This window comes from Myotis myotis, unplaced genomic scaffold, assembly GCF_014108235.1.
Source record: "Myotis myotis isolate mMyoMyo1 unplaced genomic scaffold, mMyoMyo1.p scaffold_m19_p_21, whole genome shotgun sequence".
Classification (NCBI taxonomy): Eukaryota; Metazoa; Chordata; class Mammalia; order Chiroptera; family Vespertilionidae; genus Myotis; species Myotis myotis.
Window position 1 is genome coordinate 4,787,940 of NW_023416326.1, and position 24,663 is coordinate 4,812,602.

General features: G+C 52.5%; 2 protein-coding genes across 11 annotated transcripts in view; both read left to right on the forward strand.

The window, feature by feature from the left end:
• MTR (5-methyltetrahydrofolate-homocysteine methyltransferase) overlaps positions 1-18,586 on the forward strand; it is a 44,385-nt gene extending 25,799 nt beyond the window's left edge. For all 5 annotated transcript variants that reach the window (XM_036354823.1, XM_036354825.1, XM_036354826.1 and 2 more), the window contains 14 exons: positions 179-331; positions 1,200-1,307; positions 1,765-1,865; positions 4,336-4,403; positions 4,968-5,088; positions 7,744-7,825; positions 8,692-8,790; positions 9,342-9,417; positions 10,391-10,546; positions 11,097-11,293; positions 13,609-13,809; positions 14,534-14,726; positions 14,853-14,965; positions 15,420-18,586. In XM_036354823.1, the coding sequence (XP_036210716.1) occupies positions 179-331; positions 1,200-1,307; positions 1,765-1,865; positions 4,336-4,403; positions 4,968-5,088; positions 7,744-7,825; positions 8,692-8,790; positions 9,342-9,417; positions 10,391-10,546; positions 11,097-11,293; positions 13,609-13,809; positions 14,534-14,726; positions 14,853-14,965; positions 15,420-15,506 (1,755 nt within the window). In that variant the 3' untranslated portion in view covers positions 15,507-18,586. The remainder of the gene's footprint in view (positions 1-178; positions 332-1,199; positions 1,308-1,764; positions 1,866-4,335; positions 4,404-4,967; positions 5,089-7,743; positions 7,826-8,691; positions 8,791-9,341; positions 9,418-10,390; positions 10,547-11,096; positions 11,294-13,608; positions 13,810-14,533; positions 14,727-14,852; positions 14,966-15,419) is intronic.
• A 4,053-nt stretch (positions 18,587-22,639) lies between these two features.
• RYR2 (ryanodine receptor 2) overlaps positions 22,640-24,663 on the forward strand; it is a 195,497-nt gene continuing 193,473 nt past the window's right edge. For 5 of the 6 annotated variants that reach the window (XM_036354792.1, XM_036354793.1, XM_036354794.1 and 2 more), the window contains exon 1: positions 22,641-22,794. In XM_036354792.1, the coding sequence (XP_036210685.1) occupies positions 22,747-22,794 (48 nt within the window). In that variant the 5' untranslated portion in view covers positions 22,641-22,746. Of the gene's footprint in view, positions 22,795-24,663 lie in introns of all 6 variants that reach the window. The other variant, XM_036354797.1, reaches the window with a different exon arrangement.

Here is a 24,663-nt window from a genome sequence, read left to right on the forward strand (position 1 = left end):
ATGTGATCCTGTGACTTAGGAAACTGAAGCCTAATGAGTCCCCGGGATTGGTGATAGGAGCCAGGATTTGCAAAACCTGTACTCCAAGCGTTTCCATGATTTGAATCATTTGTTGTTGGCTGTTTATATTTAAGCCACTGTTTTGTATGATTTTCCCCCTATTTTTTTTTTCTTGCAGGGCATTGAAAAACATATTATTGAGGATACCGAGGAAGCCAGGTTAAACCAGGACAAATACCCCCGCGCTCTGCATATAATTGAAGGGCCTTTGATGAACGGCATGAAAGTTGTCGGTGATCTTTTTGGAGCCGGAAAAATGTTTCTGCCTCAGGTTGGCAAAAGATGGGGGGACATTGTCACAATGGAAAGAAAACGTCTTTTGTCTTTTAATAAATGTGTTTGCATCTATTTTAATTTTGACAAGAGTTCAGGGGCACCGAGATCTGTTCATTTGTTTCACTAAATGTATTTAGTGGGAATGTCAACAAAAACTCATCGTTAGGGTGGTGTGGAGGTTAGAGGTCATCTGCCAAGAATTAGCTTCTAATCTTCATGTGTGACCTTCTGTACCACTTCTTACCCCCAACAACCTCTACCTCCCCCACATTAAAATAAAACCCAGCCGAACCGGTTTGGCTCAGTGGATAGAGCGTCAGCCTGCGGACTCAAGGGTCCCAGGTTCGATTCTGGTCAAGGGCATGTACCTTGGTTGCAGGCACATCCCCAGTGGGGGGCGTGCAGGAGGCAGCTAATCGATGTTTCTCTCTCATCGATGTTTCTAACTCTCTATCCCTCTCCCTTCTTCTCTGTAAAAAAAAAAATCAATAAAATATATTAAAAAAAATAAAAAATAAAATAAAATAAAACCCAAGATGAATGTGAAGTTAATAATAGTACCAATTTATTTGACGAACCAAAATTCACCTTTTAAGCGGCATGTTTTGTAAAAGTTATTACCATTTTAGATAGTGATGTACATTAAATACGTTTGGAGCAAAACCGGAACTCTCAGCCGCTACTAACCACAGCAGTAAACAACTAGTTCTTCAGCTGCCTGGGTTTGGGGCCTACAGAAAGCTCCGGGGTGGCTGAGCTGCGGTCACAGCATGCACCCTCACTTCATGTAACATTTCACAAGTGGCCAAGAGCAACCATCGACGTGGTTCCATAAAGATGCCTGGCTCTGCGTGTTTCCCCAGGTTATAAAGTCAGCTCGGGTCATGAAGAAGGCCGTTGGCCACCTCATTCCCTTTATGGAAAAAGAAAGAAAAGAAGCTCAAGTGCTTTCTGGCACCGTCGAAGAAGAGGCAAGTCGTTTGTCCCGGCCTGTGGTCCCCGCGAGGAACCCCTCAAAGATTTACTGGTGTGGAGTAGGGACTACGGGGCTTGGCTGTGCTTGTCACGAGGTGAAGTAAGGAAATAATCTCTGCCCTGGACAGGCCGCTGAGTTGATGGGAGTGTCCCACGCACCAAAAGGTGGCCGGTTTCATTTCTGGTCAAGGGCACGTACCTGGGTTGCAGGTTTGGTCCCCAGTTGGGGAGCGTACGGAGAGCAGCCAATCATTGTTTCTCTCCCATGTAGATGGTTCTCTCCCATACAGATGCTTCTCTCTCATGAAGGTGTTTCTCTCTCTTCCCCTTCCGCTCTCTGAGCATGCCCTCGGGTGAGGATTTAAAACGCCAGCACTGGTCGGGCGCTAGAGAGCTAGGTGGTCTGCTCTGAAATGACCACAGCCACGTTTAGCTGCTTGTCTTGCTCTCCAGGACCCTTACCAAGGCACCATCGTGTTGGCCACCGTGAAAGGCGACGTGCATGACATCGGCAAGAATATCGTTGGAGTCGTTCTGGGCTGCAATAATTTTAGGTGAGTCCCCCGGCCTTCAACCGCTTTCTTATTTAAAAATGAAAGCATCAACAGGGTCATGCTTTAGTGGGTGGGAGGGCCTGGCAGTGGGTGTTAGAGGCTATTTTTAGTGCCCTTTTGCTGTGTTTTCAAATTTTCGACATTGAACACACCTTTTCAAATGGTATGTTAGTAATGATCTAACCTGTTGTACGTTCAATAAGGACAAAAAGAAAAGTAAGAACTATTCACGAGGGTCACAACAACCAAGAGGCTTCCTGAGAATTGACCTGGGGCCAGGGGCTCTCGTAACCAGAACACTGGGCTCCCACCATGGCCAGAGGCATCAGTGAATGGCCCTGCCTCAGAGCTGAGACCTGCTGGGACTGGCTCAGTGGGGTTTGATAGGCAGGTCTGACTGTACAATTCCCTTTTCTTTGCTTAGATAGCACCACACAGGCTTCTGGGTAATGATGGATCTAGAGCTGGGAATGTATACAAGTAAAATCCCTTTCTGACACCTTGCATTATGGTGACTGTGCAGCACAAAGCCATTTCCTTGTGAGAGTTGATGACCTTTAGTAAGTGCATGTTGTGCTCCAATTTCAACATGTTCTTTATAATCAAAAGCCTAATGTAACGAACTAATGCCTTCTCTGGTCCACGTCCAGCCAATAGCCCTTCTGAGTCACAGAGAGAGACTTGCTGCAGCGGCAGCTGTGCCCTGAGGTTTTCCTCTGCTGTCAGGGGACAGTTAACCTGAAAGGCCCCTGTGTCCTCTCAACATGCCTCCCCAGGTCTGAGTTCAGGCTGGTTAAATGCAGCTAAGGAAGGCTGATCATCAGCGATGAGCCATGCATTATACTTGCGACACCAGAATGGTTCTGTTGACTTGACTCCATTCAAGGCGTTTACTGTTTATCAGGCTAAATGGCCAGGCACACATTCAGCTGTGGTCATGGGACAAGAACTGTTGAAAAGGGGACTTGTAGGTAATCTTCGTATAGCGTTCTTGAGCTGTCCTTATCCTGTGTTTATCACTTTTTGCTTTGAAAAGTGAATAAGTAGCGAGGAATGTTTTTCCTGCAGTGGCGGTATTTTAAGGGCCAGGGCGGGCTGTGGCGTTCCTCCAGGGCCCGGCAGCTGTGAGCGCCGTCTCTTAGACCCGGGCTTCCCTCCAGCACACCCAGCTCCTCGGTCTCCTGCATTGGAGTCCTCTCTGCTAGCAAGTCTAACCGGAGAAACATCTGCTGATGAAACTTTGTTGCTTTTACAAAAACATAGTGGATGTGCACACTTTTCGATCAGGTCTAACACCCCTTTGGGTCTCATGCCTTATACAGTGGACTCCTGGCATTGGTGAGTTTGACTTTGTAGTGTCAGCTAGTGGACACGTGCCCCGGAGATGTGCCTTGTAATCAGATGTACTTCTGAGCATCAGTGGCCCAGGCTGGGTGCTTGGGTGAGTCGCCCAGCTAGTGAGTGAGTCTAGCTAACCATCCGGTACCAAGTCCTAATGCACTTTTCTTGTTCCTAGTTCTTTGTCCCGGATGCAGTGAATCTCATGAAATGATAAAATTTTTTCCTTTGTGGGGGAAAAAATGTAAAGAGTACTAGAGGCGATAGCGCTGTCTAGACAGAAAACACATTTCTCATGGAGATGATGCAATAGAGCCTGCGATGTCGTTAACCTAATAGTAAAAAAGCCTTTCAAAATGGGAAGCAGCAAGCATTTATTGAGATAAAAAGGAATAGCTACTTGGGAATCATTAATTCAGCAAATAACTGTTCTGCTTGGAGACAAACACAAAGGGCGTTTATGAGAAAGGGAAGGGGAATGATTACATCCATAGACGGAAGGCATTTCTGTTGGCTCAGGTAACAGTGGCCGCGATTCTAAACAATGTTTGTAACTTTTAGCTCAGGAAGCATTGGTGCAGTAGTCACAGTGTCTGCTTTTCTGTTACACTTGCCAACAGTTCTTTGGGAAACAGCGTTGCTTAGGCCCACTCCAGGGGTTATTTTGCCGGTTTAACTTTCCCAAAATGGGAGGCCTAAGTCATGCGAGGCAGCTCCTGTGCTGGCAGACCCAGCTCCACTGTAAAGGGGCTCCGTTTAAACGATTGCTTACAGTGCAATGCATTTGAGAATTGGAATAGATCTAAGGCTGTAGCCACCCAGAACCTATGACTACTAACCTTTGTTACCACTTCACAATTCACATAGAGCTTTTATGGAATTGATTTTTCTGTCTTTTGTTGATTTTTCTTTTCTTTCATCCTTTTCATTATTATTTTATTTTTATGGCTTTGATCCTGCTCTGCCTACCTTAATTATATTTCTCATTTAAATAGTAGTTGAACTTGTGGTTGTCGGTATTCAGTGACTCCAGCTTACATCACAGCAGTATTTGATGGCTAACAGTGTTCGTTTCAGCCTTGTCTCTAACACATTCTCTTTCGCTTTCTCACGTCCCATTTCTGCACATCAGAGTCATTGACTTGGGAGTCATGACGCCCTGTGATAAGATCCTGAAAGCGGCTCTTGACAACAAAGCAGGTACAGTGCAACCAAATGGGGCATTTCCTTTCGTGTCTGTCTCTCAGGGACTAGTTTGACCTGCACAGGGCGGGCTGGGAGGGGCATTCAGACAGTGATGCGCCGGCTCCTCTGTGGGGGCTGCTCTCAGTGCCACGTATGACAGGTTGAGAAGGTGAACAGGGAATGGAAACCCCGTGTAGCCCTGAAGATGGGAATGAGACAGCCTCTTAGAAGAGAACAGTGTATTAGACTTTGCTCTCTGTGCAGTGTTTATGTCCTTCACACACTGTGACGTGTTTGAGTCTGGGACTTCATAACTAACAGTGTATTCTAGTGCCCGGCTCACCAAAACTGTGGCAAGTACAATATTGCAACTTTAAGCTACAAACCATATTTACTACCAAAAGCAAACAACAAAGTGAAGCCCCCAGTTAGAAAAGATGTCTTAGAATTAGAAATTGGGAATTCATATTACGTCTATGATCTTTATTACCAAAGTTTTTTAGATGAGTCTTCATACTTTTCCTCCTTTTCTGTCATCCTCCTCCTAATCTGTACTTTCTTCCTTTTTTTAAATAACAGATATAATTGGCCTGTCAGGACTCATCACTCCTTCTCTGGATGAAATGATATTTGTTGCCAAGGAGATGGAGAGATTAGCTATAAAGATCCCCTTGTTGATTGGAGGGGCCACCACTTCTCGGTAAGTCCTGCTCTGGAGCTCTGTGCTTCATTCACTTCCCATCCTCAGACCGGAATCTGAGGACAGTGGTAAGACCTGGGTTGCTTTTCCCTGTGCTTGTTAGTACCCGGTCTCCTCGTGTGTAAGCACGTGCACTTGGCCGGCCTTCACTCGGACAAGAGCACGCATCTGAGAAGCCTTTGTGATCCCCGCCCTTCGCCTTTCTTTGGATTCCGTTCCTTAACCCTCTCACCTGCCAGTCAGTTCCTGAGATTTGTAATGAGCACTCACTCCTCGAAATCAAACTAAGTGGAAGTGGCGTTTCGGCACACAGACATGCCTTGGACTTCAGCCACTCCCTGTCTTGAAGCCGGAGTCTGAGTAACTCCAGGTTCCCTGGATGACGCTCCAACCTGTGACAGTGGAGACAGACAGCGAGAATGAACCGAAGGCTCACTTTGGGAAGTTATTTTTGAAAGGGGAAAGCTTTGGGTTAAACAGCTTCAAGAGGAGAAAGTTCAGATTTGGTCACATCATTATTCAGTTTGTCAGATTTTACCTGGAGTCATAATCACATTTGGTGAGAAATGTGTTAATTATGTATTAGACTTTTCATTATGCCCCTTACATTCACTTTGTCAGGGAATAATGCCCAGTGGAGCATTGAACTTGGCAATCCCATAAAGAATTCAGTTTATTTTTCTGATACAAAAATACACTAGAGTCCAGCCAGCCTGGCTCAGCGGTAGAGCGTCGACCTATGAACCAGGAGGTCACGGTTTGATTCCCAGTCAGGACACATGCCCGGGTTGCGGGCTCCATCCCCAGTGCGGGGCGTGCAGGAGGCAGCCGATCAATGATTCTCTGTCATCGATGTTTCTATCTCTCGCCCTCTCCCTTTCTCACTGAGATCAACAAAAACATATTTAAAAATGCACTAGAGGTCTGGTCAGAGGAGCTCGAGTCCTTTTGCACGGTTCCTTAAACAACTGTATGTTAAACCGTTTGCGTTAGTCGGGGTTCTCCAGAGGAACACACACAGACACACAGGGAGAGCGATGGGTTTTAGGAATTGACTCATGCGATTTGGGAGCTGCCGGGTGTGAAATCTTCAGGGAAGGTGGGCGGCCGAGACCAGGCAGAGCTGCTGTGGCAGGCTCGGTCCACAGGCACCTTGGGGGTGGATGTCCTTCCTCGGGCTCCTCACTGTCTTCTCTTAGAGCCGCTCACTGACCGGATGCGGCCCACCCACGTGTGGAAGGCATCTGAGTGTTACGTCATTTATCCAGTCATTGCTTTACGTGCTTGAGGACTCAGTGGTGTGGCTATTGCTGCTCACGTTAGAAACAGGTTTGTTTTTCCACCAAGGACTTAAGCTCCAGGACCAGTGGCAGGGATGTGGCTGGCCACTGTGACTGGGGTTTCAGTGAGCCTGGTCTCAGGTCACTAATGATCGTGCTATGAGTATTTATTAGCTTAGTAAAGAGAACGGTAGCAGAATTTACAGATTATTGTCAGGATGAAATACGTTTTATTTTATTTTTTAGTTTTATTGATTTCAGTGAAGAAGGGAGAGAGACATAGAAGCATCAATGATGAGAGAGAATCATTGATCGGCTGCCTCCTGCACGCCTCCTATTGGGGATCAAGCCCACAACTCGGGCACGTGCCTTTGACCGGAATCGAACCCGGGACCTTTCAGTCCGAAGGCCGACACTCTCTCCACTGAGCCAAACCAGCCAGGGCAGGATGAGATACCTCTTAAAACCGCAGGTGTGAAATAGAATGAACACGTAAGTGAGCAGACGCAGTGAAATGCATTGCGAGCTGTGTAAATATGCTGGTTTCAAAGTAAGGACCACTTTTTATAGTCGGACACCACACTCAAGTTCAAGATGAGGAAACCGCACGGCTGCTGGTGCAAACTGGAACATTTCCAAGTCACCCATTCTTTCTGTCTCTCGCCAGATGAGCCACCAGATGAAAGGTGTTTTAGGAAGCGTTCAGAAGCAGCGCGGCCAGCCTCTCCCTTCTCCGTGTTATGTATTAATTGAACCAGCAGACACGTGGCCTGGGCTGTTGCTTAAACATTCAGCAGTCAGAGTGTGTTTGCACTGCAGTTAATTGGGCAGCTGTAAGGATTAAAGGGTGTTTCCTCCTCAGCACTAACATTTCCAAGTTTGGCAGAAGGTATTTGAGGCTGAGCCAAGGTCATGAAATATTTTTGTTGCTTTTGCGTCGCTGTTATTTGTGTTGCATTGACTTAGGGCCTGAGATTCCTTCCTGTCAGTCCACGGAGAGGGTGGTCCAGGCCCTGGCGGTGTCTCCCAGGGACAGGGCGCAGCCGCAGAGAGTGGGCCTGCCTGGTGTCTGGTTCTCGGGGCCCTGGCTGTCCCCCAGCTTCTTTGGAGGGAGACACTCAGCTTCGTTCAGACAGGCTGCTACTGAGTGCGAGGTCCCAGGCTCGTCCTGGACCTGCTGGCAGAGGGACAGACTTCTTTATAGCCTGGAACAGACCCCACTCTTTTCCCGTCTTAGGGTGGGGAGAGAGTCATTCTGTTTTATAAGGGATATTTGACGTTTCCGGGGAAAGCACCGCGGAAACGCAGTGGTTCTGAACAAGAGTGGGCTAGGGTGTCGGCACTGATGGGTGTGTTTCTCTCCTGACCTCTTCAGAACCCACACGGCGGTGAAGATCGCACCCAGGTACAGCGCGCCCGTGGTGCACGTCCTGGACGCGTCCAAGAGCGTGGTGGTGGTGAGTGTCGTGAGGAGGACAGAGAGCGCTGAGCGTCAGGGCTGTCACCCAACAGCTACTTACGTTTGTCCAATTCCACTCAAAATGTGAAAGAGCTTATGGCTTCTGAGGTGTCACTGCCATTGTGTGCGTTGCTGGAAAGGTGCGGTGAGCGTGCCCTGGGCTTTCAAAGTCCCCATCCTGAACTTCCAGCGGGAGTGCTGGCTGAGTGACAGGAATGGTGGCACCAGGACACCCTTGACCTGGACACTGCCCCAGGGAGAGAGAACTCGGCCGTTTAGAATTATTTGCAGACATAGTGTACACTCTCTGAACTCCATGCCAGAGTGAAAGGAATGTGGAATTTTTTTTAAATGACCCGTTTCCAGTTCAAAAAACATTTAATCGTGCCCTGGCTGGTGTGGCTCAGCTGGTTGGGTGGCATCTGGGCACTGGCAGGTTGCTGGTTTGATTCCGAATCAGGGCACATGTGCGGGTTGCGAGCTCAGTTCCTGGTGGGGGGTGTGCAGCAGCCAGCTGACAGATGTTTCCCTCTCCTATCGACGTTTCACTTTCTCTCTCCTTCTCCCTTCCTCTAAAAATCAATAAACATATATATGTTTTAAAAACATTTAATCTGGAACAGGCCAGCTGATCCTACCCAAAGAAAGAAAAACGATTGTGCCAGATCGGAACCTTCAGGCCTGCTGAGTTAACCCTTGCTTGCACAGCTTGGCAGGAATTAGCACAGTTGGTGAAGGGAGAGGAAATGGTGTCAACCCGGGAAGGCTTCCTGAAGGAGGTGTCGCCAGAACCAGCCAGTGTTGCCTGTTTTTACCGCTTGTGTTGCCCCGTGCCTTTTACTGACCTGGATCTTGCGTTTTCAGTGTTCTCAGCTCTTAGATGAGAATCTGAAAGATGAGTACTTTGAGGAGATCACAGAAGAGTATGAGGAGATTAGACAGGACCACTATGAGTCTCTCAAGGTGAGTGACAAAACCAGGGCACAGCTTATTTGGGTGATAAAACGACCCCGCAGCTTTCAATGTGACTTTACTGTCTCGAGGAGGGTAAAGGTTTAGGAACATTTTAGAGAAGTCCTCTTTTCTAGTTGAGGTCAGAGTTCTGTGCCTGAGTTTCCAATAATTTGTGGTTCTATTAAAATTAATTGTCTTCATTCCTCCAAACACGTATCGGGTGGTACGTATTCCAGTAGGTGTTAGGTGCTGTGCTCAGACCCGAGTCGTGGGAATGAGTAAAACATGAGCTCCGAGCCAGCAGGGGAACGGGAACTGGCACGGTGCTGGGCACACGTCACAGCTCCTCGTTCTGAGGAAATAGTGGGAGAAAATGGAGACGGGCGGGAGCACTGCGGCATCTCCCTGGCTCCCAGCACTGACTATTCCCGTCCCTCCCGACGAGCTTCCTTGGACATACTTGTGTGGTAGCAGCTAAAAACCCAAGAGTCTGATGAAATAACTTCTTTTTTTCATAGGAGAGAAGATACTTAACCTTAAATAACTTCTTTTTTTCATAGGAGAGAAGATACTTAACCTTGAGTCAAGCCAGAAAGCACAGCTTCCATATTGACTGGCTGGCTGAGCCTCCCCCAGGTCCGTTGGGTGTTGCGTAGAGGGGGCCGTGGTGGTAACGGGCTGCAGGGCTGCTTGCATTGACTTGGCTACAGAGTCAGACAGGCAGCTGGAGATTCCTGATCGTGTCTAAGAGTGATGATGAGGGACAGTGCCGATTGGAAAGAAAAGTAAACAGTTCCATGTGCAGAAAAGCAGGCACTGTCCTGAGCTTGACCGCAGCCTCTCCGGGTCCCAGACACAGCTCTGCAGTGGATGTGCTGGTCTCTGCCCACTTCCATCTGAGGACCTGAGTGTGGGGTCATAGTGGGAGGCAGTAGGATTCAGTCTCTGCTAAGCCCGGCTCCTTCCGGTGCTGTGGAAGGAAGCCCTCTCTGAAGTCTTCAGTGATTTCACGGGTGATGCATTTTAGACTCGGGGGGCGTAAGAACAGTATCTTGGCGTGTTCTTATATACCCCTGCCACTTAAGAAGTAGCCTACTGCCCATTTAGAAAACAAGACAGTACCATGCGGCGGGGGTCCCCTGGGGTTCCCCCTCCCCTGCACGATCCTGAATTTGATGCCTCGGCTCCTTACACTGTGACTATGTGCGTCTGTAGCCGTAGGTGATAGAGATTTGTTGTTTCACGTCTTTAAACTTTATATTTATGTCTTTCCACAGTGACCTTTAGTTAGTATTGTCCTCATTTGCACATGTGAAGGTTAACCCAAGTCTTTTCTTTTTTCTTGGGCAGAGTGGGGGTGGGAGGGTTGAGGGAAGACCCCAAGGGCGATGTGGTCAGTCGGCTACCTGGGAGAAGGTTTTATTAACGATTCGCTGCAGATGACGCCCTCTCCGTGACAATGTGGAGCCCCTCTTTGTGGAACAGCTGCGGTGATCGGTGATCATAGAGAGACAGAGCGAGGGAGCCAGCAGAGCGGGTGTCCCAGGTGCGCTGTGCGGGGCCCTGCCAGGCCCGCGTTCCTTCTGACCTCAGCTCTCCTCTCCTGCAGTGGAGCCCTCGTTTCTCGGGACGCGGGTCTTTGAGGACTACGACCTGCAGGCGCTGGTGGGCTACATCGACTGGAAGCCTTTCTTTGACGTGTGGCAGCTCCGGGGCAAGTACCCGAACCGCGGCTTCCCCAAGATATTTGACGACAAGTCTGTAGGTGAGTGCGGTGCTTCCTCCTTCCTTCTCTGACACAAGTGAGACAGATCTCAGCCTGGGAGGCAGGGCAGGCTTCCTGGAGGAGGTGGTGTGTGAACTGATTTTTGAAGATGAAGTGGGAATTACTGAGGCTGGGCCTGGGGACGGGAGGGAGCACTGAAGAAAAGGAACCACTGAAGAGGTTCCACATCCCCAGAGGTGCCTGTGGGTCAGTGGCATTGTATGTGCACGGGAGCATCGGCGACGGGAGGACTTGCCTGCTTTGTGTCGCTCTGTGTGACAGACGGCTTTGGGGAGCCACTGGTTTGTGCTTTGTCTTCATCAAGTGGGAAAATGTAAGCAGTGTGAGCTGGGGGGAAAGACTAGGAGCTGCATTTAGCAGGAACCACGAACCGTCACTGCTTCACCCTGAGTTGCGCTGATGACAAACACTGAGAAAGTATTTGAGGGGAAGAGGTGTGAGAAATGACAGGAGAGGGTAGTGGCTTTAAAGGGCAGCACTGCTGGTCATCAGCATCTGTAACTGAGTTCCTGCCATGTTCTCCTCCTAGGTGAAGAGGCCAAAAGGCTCTATGATGATGCCCAGAACATGCTGAGAGCTCTGATTGGGGAGAAGAAGCTGCGGGCCCGGGGCGTGGTGGGGTTCTGGCCCGCGCAGAGCGAGCAGGACGACATTCACCTGTACCCCGTGGGCTCCGAGCCCCGGGCCACGCAGCCCATCGCCACCTTCTATGGACTGAGGCAGCAGGTACGGAGAGCCGTGGGCTGCCACAGGCTGTCTACTCTTTTGTAAGCAAAAAACGTAAATAAGAATGAAGTCTGAGCTTTGGGTAATTGGTAGCCTGACCCTCCTCCCCCCAGATGACCAGTCACAGGCACAGCCTGGGGCCTCTGTGAGGACCTGGAGAGAAGGCGGGGCCTCTCACACCGAGGGCGGGTCTGCTGGTGTCTCAGGCGGTGGAGGAAAGCCCCGCCCCTGCCTGGGTGGTCACACGTCAGCTGTGCACACGCATGTTACTAAAGCGGGCTGGTGGCTTCTCTCTCGGGAGACAGGCGGGACCAGCCTCGGCGGAATGTGTACCAGGGCCAGGCGTTCACAGGGCTCTTGAGGGACCGTCTTGTTTAAAATCCACGCAGCCTTGTTTTGGGGCAGTTTGTGTGTGTTCTGCAGAGGAGGACAGGAAGGTGGAGGACATTGTGCTGAGCCCAGAGCTTGGAGGGGAGCCCAGCCTGTCCTTACCCCCTGGCTGTTCTGTCACAGCCCAGCTTCTCTCGGCATCATGAGAGCAGGCCCAACGCCACACGCCTCCCTCACTTGTCCCCACCTTGCACAATGCAGATAGGATAGGCACGTCCGTCCCCTTAGCTGCTATAAAAAAATCGTCTTAATCAAGAATTGGAACCAGAGCTCACCAGAGTTATTAACAAAGGGCTGCAGTAAATTAGTCTTGTAAAGTTTTGCTACCATTTCAGTCATTTAGAAGCGATAGTGTTGCTTTTAATCCTAACCACAGCATAACTCATAGTGACAGGTATTTTTACTCTAACAACATCTGTAGAGGTTCTTAGCTGAGGACATTAAACAGCACATGACAAGGGAACGGGCGGCCACGTGACTGCAGCACTCAGGCCAGACACCCTGGAGATAGGGCCTGCTCTGGGGAACTGGCCATTCCTTTTCCAGGGTCACTAAGGGCACAGACCTCCTGCAGGTCCCGCGTCCTCTGACCTGCTTTCATACCGAACCCTTTGTGTCCAGTCTGTGACCTCAGCGTCCTTGTTACCCACGCAGATGGGTGTTTCGAGCTGCTTCCCCCCAGCACTGGAGCGGTCCGGCCGCAGCAGGTCCTGCTCGGGGTCTGTTCCGAGCGGCTCTGCTGCCATCCCCGCTGCCGTGCGGGGGCTCTGCGCCCTGTGCCCCTGGGCAGGAAGCTCTGTCCCTGGCGTTGTGAGCACAGAGCAGCTGATGGCAGTTCAGCTGGCGAGCAGCTCCTCCCTGCAGAGCTGCCTTGGCTCTTGGCACTTCCGGGTCCTGCACTGTCCCTCCCACGGTCAGGGAGGCTGTGCTTGTGTCCGGAACCAGTGAGCATATAGCTCCTAAGCTGCTGGGTCGGCCACTCATCTGTTGATTGGCCAGTCCTAGTGCCGTGTGGTGGTCAGAAGCGCACCCCCCAAGCTGCCACTCTCTGACCCTGAGCGAGTGGCTCAGGCTTGTCCACCTGGGAGTTCTTGTCGGGAAGTAGAGCTGATGGCATCACTTCCTTCACAAGGTTGTTGAGCGGATTAGATTAGTTCATTCACATAAAGCATCAGGAGCAGTGCCTGGCGTAGCCTAAGCATCACTCAGTAAATATTCGTTATTAGCTGTTTACGGTCTCAGCAAAATTACCGCTTGTGAAATATGTTTACAGTCTTATTTGTCAGCTTAATGGCAGGGAAGAGTCAGCCATCAGCTGAAAATGAAAAAATGGGAGAGGCACCTGGCCTGGGGAGAGAGCCACGTTTTGATATGAATCAAGGGAAGAAGCAGACCATGCTGAGTTTCCTGTCTGGTTTCGGGCCAGTCCAGGGCCTCCTCAGCTGTCTTCTGAACCACCATCCGTGGGCCGCCATGCCTGTGCTGCTGGCTGGCAGCTTGGTACCCTACTGTGGATGCAGAAGTCGAGGCTTACATATGTGGGGGACCCCTCTGATCATAACTTCAGGGTTTAATGGTGATTGTGAATAGAAAACGCTTTGGGGGGGAAGTTTTTATTTTGAATGAATGTTTAGGTTCCAGTTCCTAGCACAGTGCCTGTGGCCTTAGTAAACATGCGCTTAGTGTGTGAATGAGCGGATGAACTGGTTTCTTGACTACATATGCCATGTCATAGTTTTAAAATCTCATTTCATTTGTTCATTCAACAAACGTGTATGGAATATTATGCACTCTTCTAAGTGCTGCGGGTGTAACAGCGCACAAAACAGATACCCCTGTTCAAACCTGTATTCACCTGTATTGCTGTCCGCTGTGTGTGGTGCCACGTCCTTGCTCATGCCGCCCCCCTGCCCCCTGGATTTCAGGCGGAGAAGGATTCTGCCAGCACAGACCCGTACCTCTGCCTTGCGGACTTCATCGCGCCGCTGCACTCGGGCCTCCGGGACTACCTGGGCCTGTTTGCTGTCGCCTGCTTCGGGGTGGAGGAGCTGAGCCGCGCCTACGAGGAGCAGGGTGACGACTATAGCAGCATCATGGTCAAGGCACTGGGGGACCGGCTGGCGGAGGTAGGGCAGCCGTGCCCTGAGCACAGAGGCAGGGTGGGGGCCTGAGACAGCGCCAGGGAGTGGGCATCCCTGGACCAGGGAGACTGGCCTTAACATTCGCAGCTTTACACCGTGTGTTCCCTAACTGTTCTCCCACGTCACCTTCCGGGCAGAGGGACCCTTCAATGGTGCTGCAGTTCAAGTCACCCTGAGAACCTCGACTTTATTGTCCTAGTTCTCATGTCTCCGTTTTCTGTTGTGATGTGAGGTTTTCCTGAGGAGCCTGAGAAATTAAAACCAGTCTCGTTTCAGAGCTCCAGTTCTAATCCTGGGACCCCCTCTAGGGTCCTCTGTCTGCATGCAATGAGTGAGCTGAGCTCTGGGTTGGTCCCTCCCCCATCCTGAGGCCAGTAGTGGAGAAATGAGCAGCTGGAATGGTCCCAGCTTTTCTTCCTGGCCACAGTGAGCTGTAGAAGAGCCTTCAGGAAAATGTTGACATTAAAGGGCTTAGAATCCTTGGATGATTAAATATGGAACTTCAGTGCCCAATCTGAGGCCAAAACTGAGCCAACTGAGCAACTAATGACACTACAAAGGGGTCGAGAATCCAGCTTGTGCCCTCTTGCCAGGCCTCCCCTGGCTGGTCCAGACAAGGGCGCCGCCCACCTGGCGTTGATGGAGGGGTGCAGGCACACGGATGCCCGGGCTCTGGCCTCTGCCTGACCCCCCTTGTTCTGGGTGCCAGGCCTTTGCGGAGGAGCTCCACGAGAGGGTGCGCAGAGAGCTGTGGGCCTACTGTGGCAGCGAGGAGCTGGATGTCGCCGACCTGCGAAGGCTGCGCTATGGGGGCATCCGCCCGGCGCCCGGCTACCCCAGCCAGCCCGACCACACCGAGAAGCTCACCATGTGGAAGCTGGCTGACATTGAGCAGTGCACAGGTACGTGCCAGGAAGTGGTGTCTGCTTCTATTATTCAGTGGATACACTTCTGTCAACATGCCGCCCAGCTGCCAGGCCTGTGCTGGGCTGAGTGTGTGAGCATGTCTCCTGTGTTGCTCTCTGCAGGCATTCGGTTAACAGAGTCATTAGCGATGGCTCCTGCTTCAGCCGTGTCCGGTCTCTACTTCTCCAATTTGAAATCCAAATACTTTGCTGTGGGGAAGATTTCTAAGGACCAGGTAAGCATGGCGTTTCATGATATGTGGCTTCCCGGGGTGGACCCCTGTCTTATTTTAAGTGGAACTATAGAATCTATTGTATTTCACATATAAATGAGAATAAATTGTGAAGGTAAGGATAAAGACATTTACCTTAGTTAAGGTCTTGATTCTGGTCCTCTCATCTACATGCAGACCACACTCATGCATGCACACTCACGTGCATGTGCAGACACATACATTCATGCACACTCTCAGACCCCAGCCAGCTTCTAAGATTTAGATATTTACTACATGTTGCTTCTTGCCCATAGCTTAGCCAACTTAGTGAGTCGACAACTATTCCTCTCCATTTATCTCAGCTAATAAGATATGGAATGGAAGGTACTTAATGTTTCTGGGCAAATCCTGTGGGAACCTCAGTTCAAAAAGTCGTATTATTTTGGTCTAATAAGCTGCTTTTTATCTTTCGCAGGTTGAGGATTATGCTCTGAGGAAGAACATGTCTGTGGCCGAGGTGGAGAAATGGCTTGGACCCATTTTGGGATATGACACAGACTAACTTTCTGTTTTTTACCTTTTCTATACTTGATGAGCCTCAAGGAAATATAGCCCAGAGTACCTTAAGGAAACGGCAACACACAGCCCACACACACGGGCAACATCTGCGCGGCTTTGTGTGCCGTGGTTCGGTGAACCCTGAAGGAGCAGCGTCTCCCCTGGTTCCTGGGAACAAGCTGCAGTGTGACCCTCAACAGCAGCAACCGGGGCGTATGCTCGGGGATGAGCTGGAGATGGGAGCCTGTGCATGCCACAGCAATCCACCTGCTGTTTTCAGTTTCACCTGGGACCTCGGAGGCCACTCGGTGTTGTTTTTTCATCTCAGAAAAAAGGCGGAGACTCCATGGAATAGAGCACATTGCCCTGTGGCAGAATGGCGCTGTGAGCGGTGGGGCGTTTTAATCCAGTGGCTGCCACCGTGGACTCTGACAGGGAAGAGAGGATAACTGCTCTTTCATCTCCTAAACGCGTATTTAAAGGATGGCAGACATCCCTTTGGCAAAGGCACTCCGTAACTGCTGGCTTGTCAGAAAGACTCCAGCTGTTTGTGTTCGTGTGGTCAAATACAGTCATGCTCTCTAAGCATTTTGTCCACTCATGATTCCATGTTTCTTAGCTCTAAGGGTAAAAAAAGATGGGAAGAGAGAGGGGCCGTTAAGGTTCGTTAACATCCCTTTTAGTTGTTTTCCAGAGGCTGTGTGTAGTGGAAACTACATCAGCATAAGAAAGGACATAGAAATCATGAATAAGAACAAGTCGGAAATGAAGAATATCGTACCTAATACCAAGAATACACTGGAAGGAAGTGAAAGTAGGCTGGATGAAGTGGATGATCAAATCAGTCATTTGAATGACAAGGTAGAAAAAACAACACCCAATTAGAACAACAAGAAGAAAAAAGAATTAAAAAGAACAAGGATAGTTTAAGGGAACTCTGGGACAATATGAAACATAACAACATCCACCTCATAGGGATACCAGAAGGAGAAGAAAATGAGTAAGGTATGGAGAACCTCTTCGAAGTAGTGATAAAACTTTCCTAACCTGGTGGAAGAAAAAGTCAGACAAGTTCAGGAAGCACAGAGGCCCAATCATGTTGAACCCCAAAGAGACCCACACCAGGACTTTGCGAAGCAGAAACCCTCCATGGGAAAGGGCCATATTCATGTCAAGGCTACTTCAGACAGGCCCAGCCCCTCTCTCCCTACCCCTTGAGAAGGTGGGAGGGCCCGTGTGATTCTGTGTTAAGCCATGGCTCCCTGACCGCAGCACTCCTTGCTTGGGTCCCAGTACTGAAACCGAGCAAAAGGGCAGTGGAGAGCTGGGCAGGGGGCATAGTGCTGGGAACAAGGAGAGAGACACGGAGGCTCTGGCTTCGTGTCAGGAGAGCCGCAAGCCCGTCACTCAGCCGCGTGGAAATAAATATGAGGAGTGCTATTTGATGATAAAGCTGCAGCACCAGCAATAGCATACATTCCCTTGTCACTTTCCTTGCTGTTCAGAATTGCAAAAAAATAATCACATACCCACACATGTGTATTTTTAGCTTTGTATCTCAAAGCACTTGGCAAGCTGAAAATTCAGGCACCAGCCACCTGCCACGACCAGCTTGTGACTCACAGGAACGCAGCCTCTCTGAGACAGCAGCTGCTCTGCAGCACAGGCGAGGCCACGGAGGCCTGGGCCGCACCTGGGGACAGGTGACAGGGCGGGGAGGCAGCCAATCCAAGGAGCCAGTGGTGGAATCCCAGCAGCAAACGTGGGCTGCACAGCCTCATCCCTCCCGAAGCGCCTCGGATGTTTTCATGACCCCAGGAGCCTGAAACCTGCACCCGGCACCTGCCAGACCTAGACAAGAAAACACACCGTAGGCATCCTGTATGGAGTCGTCTGTGTCCAGGTGGCTGGGAGCTGGGGCTTACACAACAGGATCCGTGAAAGCACAGAGCTTCCATGATCAGAGATCGACACGCAACTTAAAGGCTGTGAGCAGATGGGGCTGCGTGTGGCTGCCACGTGCTCACCTTTTCTGCAGCTGTTGGCCTTCACTGGGTTTCACTGGCCCGCTGTGGCGGTCGCCATCTAAAGGTTCAGACTTACCCAAACAAACCAGAGTTTGTCAGAATGACGTCTTGGATCTTTCCCTTCAGTCTCAGAGGTTTAGAGTAGAAAACTGAGAAGTGCAGGCAGTGAGAAAGCGCCTGTGACCCTTGTCCTTCTCTCCTCACGGTTGTCTTCTGGCCAGTGAGTCACCGGCAGGAGGACGGGGCCGGCTGTGTGGAATGGAGACGAAAAGAGCTGTTGCGTTGGGCGCCTGGCCTATCTCGGGATGTCGCCCTGCTTTGCGTTGTCTGTCACCCGCTCCTGCCGACAGGCCTGTGCTCACGAGCTTTGGCCAAGCTGACAAAGAGGGCACAGTTTTCTGTCCTTGTGCCCTGAGGCGGTGCCTCTGCAGGGTGGCCTTGTCCCCCCTGGCTGTGGCCTCTGTGACTTCCCAGGAGGAGGTGGGTGGGTCCCGTGAGCTCTTGTCTAACCTGGGGGTCAGCCTCTCACCAGCGGAACACTCCCCAGAATGGCCCCTTGTGGCCCAAAGTCGCAGCCCTCATGGGGAGGAGGGAGAAAACAGCCCCCGGTGGGTAAAAAGCCTCAGATGGCACCGTCAGTACGAGACCGACAGTGAGCCCTACCATACGCCATGGCACAGCGATGTGTCAGTGCAGGGTTATTTCTAAAGGCTGCTCACAGAACCTCACAGCAACCCTATAAAGCAGAGGAAAACGACTCACACCCTCTTGTGACCAGTGGCCCAGCTGAGGGCCCCGCCAGGTCACCTGACAACGGCCGCCTCTGGTGCCGTCACGGCTCACCCAGGTTGGGAACCTGCTCATTTCCGGATCGTACAGATTTCGTGGCTCCTGTTTCTGGACAGTAATTTTTCTTCTCACTGCAAACAGCAGTTCTCATCACCAGTTGGAGCGCTCTTGCAAAAAGGGGTTATTTATATTCAAAATCACTTCAGATACAGGGCTCAGAGTTTGGGTTTTTTTAAGGGACTGACAAATGAAAACATTTTTCTCCGTGTCTGACTGATTTGTCAACATTTAAATGCTACCATTACCCACTTTCTAGACAGGATCCTCTGAAAGCCGAGGGTCTGGTCTGGCTTTATGTTGTAACTCGCCTTTAATTTTAGTGCCCGAGGAGTGTGTGTGCGTGTGCTGGCTCTCCCAGCCCCACACAGCTCCTCGGGGTATAAATAGAACGCTATCTTGAAAGTCATTTTAATTGGGTGGCTATAGTGTGGAGGGTGGACCACGTCTCTCCCCAGGTTGGTTTTGCTGTGTCACAGGACAGGGGCAAGGACAGCGGGTGCTCCCACCAGGCTGTTGTCTGTCACCCTTGTTTCCTCTGCCCAACTCCCCCACGTTGGCCTGGACCCAGTCCGGCTCCTGTCCCCACCTGAGCCACGGAGGGAGGAAGGTGTGAATGGCTCTGTCCCCCTCCCACGGGAGTCGGCGTAAAGGCTGAGCAGGGTCCCAAGTGGCATCAGGATCCCCAGGGGGACCCAGTGGCCTCCATGGGCCCTCGGCTTTTTCTCCCAATATGGGGCTCTATGGGGTCCGTGTTGGCTGAACCCTCGGCCACGGTGTCTGTCCTCGGACGAGGTATCCGGTGCAGTAGGAGCTCAGTAAGTCTGGGAGCCAGGCACCCCACTGAGCGGGTCCCACTGGTGACTGAGTTGAGTCTTTCAGCTGTTCCTGACCTTGACAGCTAGGTCGCTGCCTGCTCTGTCCCCAAGACTCCATGACCCCTGGTGCTGTGGCTTGCCAGGAGGCGGGGCCTTGGGAGCTAGCTTCCAGGGCCCCCTGGTGTCCCTGCTCCCAGTGACCCTGCCAGCACCACACGGCTGGTCGCAGGCCGCCACACCTGTGCCCCCGTCCCAAGTTAGGATGTGGGCGAGGCAGGACCTACCCATGACAGCAGGGGTGGCAGTGCCAGCGATTGAGTGTACGCATTTCCCTCCAGTTTCCCTACTGAAGACCAGGGTCAGTCAGCCTGCGTAGCGTGCAGGGAAAGCTGGAGTTCAACTCCAAGTCCACAGGAAGCCAATTCACCCTCAACTCTTCCATGGCGACTTCCAACAGGATTGGGTTTTCTTTACTTCCCACAGCGGCTTTATTTTTTGAGACTCAGAAGTAAAATGTATGGGTCACACGAGCAGGAGTTTCTTTGTCTCATAAGCATTATATCTTTGGCCTGAACATGTCTCCTTCCCTCCCCCCATCCCTCCCTTTTAATTCTCACCCAAGGATATTTTTCCCATTGATTTCTAGAGAGAGTGGAAGGGAGGAAAGAGACACGTATATTACCTCCCACACGTGCCCTTGACTAGGAATCAAACCTGTGATCCTTGGGTCCGAGGGCCTACGCTCTAACCGCAGAGCCAAACCGACTATTTAATATTTTTCAAAGCACCTGGCTCAATGCTGTGTACATAGTGGTTCCACAGTAGAGACTGAGAAACACTGGTAGAGCCACGTTCATAAGCAGAGGGAAGAGACGGTGGGGCCCAGGGCAGACTTGGTCCCAGAATCCGTGCTCCGGGCAAAGCCAGGCCTCATGGCCCGAGAGAGGCCGGGAACTTGGCAGCACCGGTCCCGTCTGCAAATAGTGCTCACATGCTGACGTCTCGCCCTCTGTAAACATTTCTTTTTTAGAACCAGTTCTTAATTCCTGCACCCCTTAGTGTATCCCTAGTTTCTTGAGAAAATATCTGCCCACATTCTCCAGTCACAGGGGATGACTCAGGTCAGGGATCCGGCAGTTCAGGGCAGTAGCTGCCTTCCTGCCCCTGCCCCTAACCCCTTAGGCCCCAGCCAGCGCAGCGAGTGAACCCCCATGCTCCTTATTACCACCACCACCACCCCCCCCCCCCGAGACTGCCCTGACCCCTCTGCTCCTGTGCTCCTGCCTCGGCGGTTGCCAGAGGAACCATAAAAATATTGCCCCACGTGCTCTAGGAGCAAAATGTCGGTGCACATTACTACTGTTTTAACTTAAACACTAACGTGTGAAAATCAGCCCAGCCTGGAAGCAGTCCCCTTCCCGGCAGACAGCTCCACGGGAAAGAGATGCAGACCCCACAGGAGGGGCTCGGGAGTGAGGGTGAGACTCCGCTGTGTGTGTCAGCAGTGAGCGTGGGGCCTCCTTCCTTCCCAGGGGCAGAGCGTCCAGAGCAATCCCGTCCCCTTCTCTTGCTGCACGTCAATAAAACTGCCTTGTCACAACCACGTCACGTGCAGGAAACGCCTTGAATTCGGGAACGCTTTAAAAAAAACACAAAACCTCACCCGAGGATATGCGTTTATTGAATTTAGAGAGAGAGGAAAGGAGAGAGAGAGAGACATCCATGTGAGAAATATCCATTGGTTGCTTCCCATACACACCCGACTACACCCAACTGGGGATCGAACCTGCAATCTAGGCATGTGCCCTGACCACGAATTGAACCTTTTGGTGTACGGGACAATGCTTCAACCAACGGAGCCACCCAGCCAGGGCCCAGGGCGAGGCCAACACTTTTAAAAATAAATGTTATGTATCATTCTCAAACATGTTTTTAACTTTCAGTACAGACGAGCGATCTCTAAACCTCATAGTGTAGTATTTCTGTGTCTTAAGGTACACACCAATGGTATCTTTTATAAACTGCCCTTGCTCTATTTTGCTGTCGGAGACTGTATATGGGGGAATGATATGATAATCCTTGAAGACCCAGGCCATTTAGCATTATATCACTTATGTTGAGAGAATTAAAGAATAGATATAACTCTGGTTAGGAAAGTTTGCAGCCTGGAACGTGCTGGTAGATTTTAATCACCGATGAGATGCTGCCAAATGTGCAATGTAGGTGAGCGGGTGTGGCGCCTTCATTTGCCAGCGCCTGCATCTTGGTACGATGGTCGTTGGCATCTTTGCTTGGTGGATGTTTAGTTTTAAGTATCTTCAATGAAACAGTTGCAGATTAGGAACAAGAAATACATGCTTTCTTGTCCAAACTGTCTCAGACTGCCTGGTCCTGGTCACAGCCCTTTGTTAATGGCATTTTGGGTCCCGCCAGCATGGTGCAGTGGCTGAGCGTGGACCTATGAACCAGGGGGTCACGGTTCCATTCCCGGTCAGGTCTCATGCCCAGGTTGCAGCTTGATCCCCAGTGGGGGACGTGCAGGAAGCAGCTGATCAATGATTCTCTCTCATCATCAATGTTTCTCTTTCTCCCTCTCTCTCTCTCTCCCTTCTTCTCTGAAACCTGGCACTTTGGGGGCCCTGGCTTGCAGGCCCGAGAGCTCCATGTTGAAATTGTGGTGGAAGGCTCCACTTTCTTCAGAAATCACTGACTTTATTTACGGCGACGCCCATGGGTCCCAATGTCTGAGTTTAGAGCAGGTCAGTGACCCCGGGGACAGGTATAATACCCACCCCTCATGTCAATCGCTTGTTGAATTAGCTTTGCACGTCCGCTGTCACCAGGGATTTGCTGAGCGATTTGTTGGAGGTCTGGCCCCATGCACATGGGACCGTTAAGCTGTGAAAGCACATGCGACCCCGACCCTAGACGCGGAGGAATTCCCGCGTGGATGGGGCGCAGAGGCAATGCAAGTGTCAAGACTGGCGGGCAACCTTAGCCTGGATGGTAGGATTGTCGCCTGCATCCTGCGGCGCGGTGGCAGGTCCCCAGCTGGGACCCGACCCCGGGCTTGAGGGCCCAGGGACGGGTGAGTGGCCAGGGCCCCACGGGCGCAGCTGGAGCGGCGCGCGCAGGCCCGTGCGCCCCAGCCCGATACCCGGCGCGGCCAGTACGCGGCGCTGGCCTGGGCTCCGGCGGGGAGCGGCTGCGGATCCCCAGTCTCGAGGGGCCGGCCCTCCCGCGGCTCCCGCTCCGCCCCCGCGCGCCAGCCCGCCTCTGGCCAGGCGCACCCTGGGGCTGAAGCGCCGGCCAAGCATTCGCCGCTGCGGGCGCGCCGGTGCGGATCCCCGCGTCCCCGCCGCGCAGCGCAGGGAGGCCCCGCCCGCCGCCGCCGCCGCCGCCTCCGCCTCCGCCTCCGCGGTGCAGCAGGGCCGCCTGCGCCTGGCCCCCGGCGCCCGGCCCCTCCGCCCGGCTCTGGGCAGCGGCGGCCGCAGCGGCAGCAGGAGCAGCGGCGGGGGCAGCGCGAGGGGCGCGGGGCCGGCAGGAGGGAGCCATGGCCGATACGGGCGAGGGCGAGGACGAGATCCAGTTCCTGCGGACCGTAAGCGCCCGCGGATCCCTCGGGAAGGGCACGGGGTGGGGAGCCGGGCGGGGGCGCGGGCCGGGGCGGGGGGTCCCCAGCGGTGCCGGCGTGCGTGCGGGGCGGGGGAGACAAGATGCGTGTCCGCGAGTGCGGACCGCGGGGCACGGAGCGAGGCGGGCGGGGGCGCACGGGCCGGTCCCTGGCACCGAGGACAGCATCGCGGAGCAGGAGGCCGGTCTGGGTGCACCAGCCCGCGCACTGGGACCCAACGGGCAGCCGGAGGACGGGCCAGCCGGCGGGCGCGGGGCTGGGGCTCGGCTTTCGGGCTGGCCCCGCGCCCGCTCGCTCGTACCCAGAATTCGCCCTCTTGGCGCAGCGCGCGCTGCGGCCCCCGCCGGGAGGGGGGTGCAGGACGAGGTTCCCCCCAGTCCCGGGGCTAAAAGAGGACCGGGTCGCTGCGGGGCCAAGGCGCTCCCCGCCTGGGCCGCGGGGCTGTGAACGCGGGGCTGGTACCGCCTGCGGGACGTGGAAGGGCCGGGAAGCCAGTGGCGCGCGGAGGCGGGGGCATCGCGGACGTGTTGTTCCCTGAACGCTGCTTGGCGATGCCGGGCGCAGCGTAGAGGGTGCGTGTGAGTGCGCGTGTGTGCGCGCCAGGGCAGGTGGCTGCCTGGAATTTCCACGCCGCGGCCGCCGGGGGAGGCCGGCCCCGCGCTAGGACCGTGTTTCCTTCTCGGCACCGCTCCGTCCTCGCCGCTCCGCGCTCGCTGCGGATCCTCCCCGGGCGGGCGAAGGCGCTGCCCGCCTCCACGGGGACCAGAGCCTGCCTCTCCGTGCGGAGAATAACCCAGTTAGATGGGAGCAGCCTGTGCCCCCCTCCGCTCCATCCTCCCACCCTCCTAACGAAGGACGTTTCCCGACGGGGTTCCCCCCACCCCCCTTCCAGGATCACCTCTTCCCTCAACAGGGGACAAAGATGCCAACTCCCGGTTACAGTCACCGCCACCATCACAGGCAGTTACAGACGCATTTTACATTTGGAAACATTAACCACATGGCAACTTTTAGGTGGGAAAATAGTTTTGATGGATTTGGGAGCTCAGCAACCGAAAACAGTCCATTTGTCCAAGAACCGTGTGCGTGACTGTGTGTTCCTCCTCTGATTTTTTGGGGGTGCTCCTTTTTGAGTTAAGGGGGTTTGGGGAAGGATGGAATGCAGGGACACACCGGAGGGCGAACGACTCGACCTCATGGCTGCCGTATGCACATTCCATGTGCCTGTCATGCGCATTCCATATGCTGTCATGCATGTTCCATGTGCTGCTGGCCCCATATATGAAATGACCCTGCTGGGGAGACTCTGTTCCCTAAAACCTTGCTTATGGAAAGTATTTTAAACCTACTCACTCATACAGTTTATTTGATTTAGTGGAAAACTGTCTATAAGGTTTTAAAAAATATTAAAAGGACACATGGGCAGATGTTTCCCAAAACCACGAGATCTTTTGTTCAGGTGGCGAAACACCTGAATTTAACAATTCTGTGTCATTTTAAAATTCCTTTCCCCAGGACGCACAGGGTTAAAACGAGCTAGACTATCTGGGAAGGCTTCACGCACTTCAGGGCTTCCCGCAGGCTTAGCATGGAGGCCGAGCTCGGGGAGGCGGTGTTATCAGAATACTTAATGGGCCGCGAGGTCGCCCGCTCGCCGCCGGGGTCCTGCACATATAAAGTCATGCGAAGGCTGTGTCCCCAGACAGCTGTCTGTCAGCCCAGCGACACCTCTGATAAGTGGGTGGCCGGCGGAGGTCTGGCAGTCCCAGGCTGGGGCTGTTCTTTTGATAAAGCACCGTGGGCTGTTGTGCTGATGATAAATGACCTTGAAGGAGG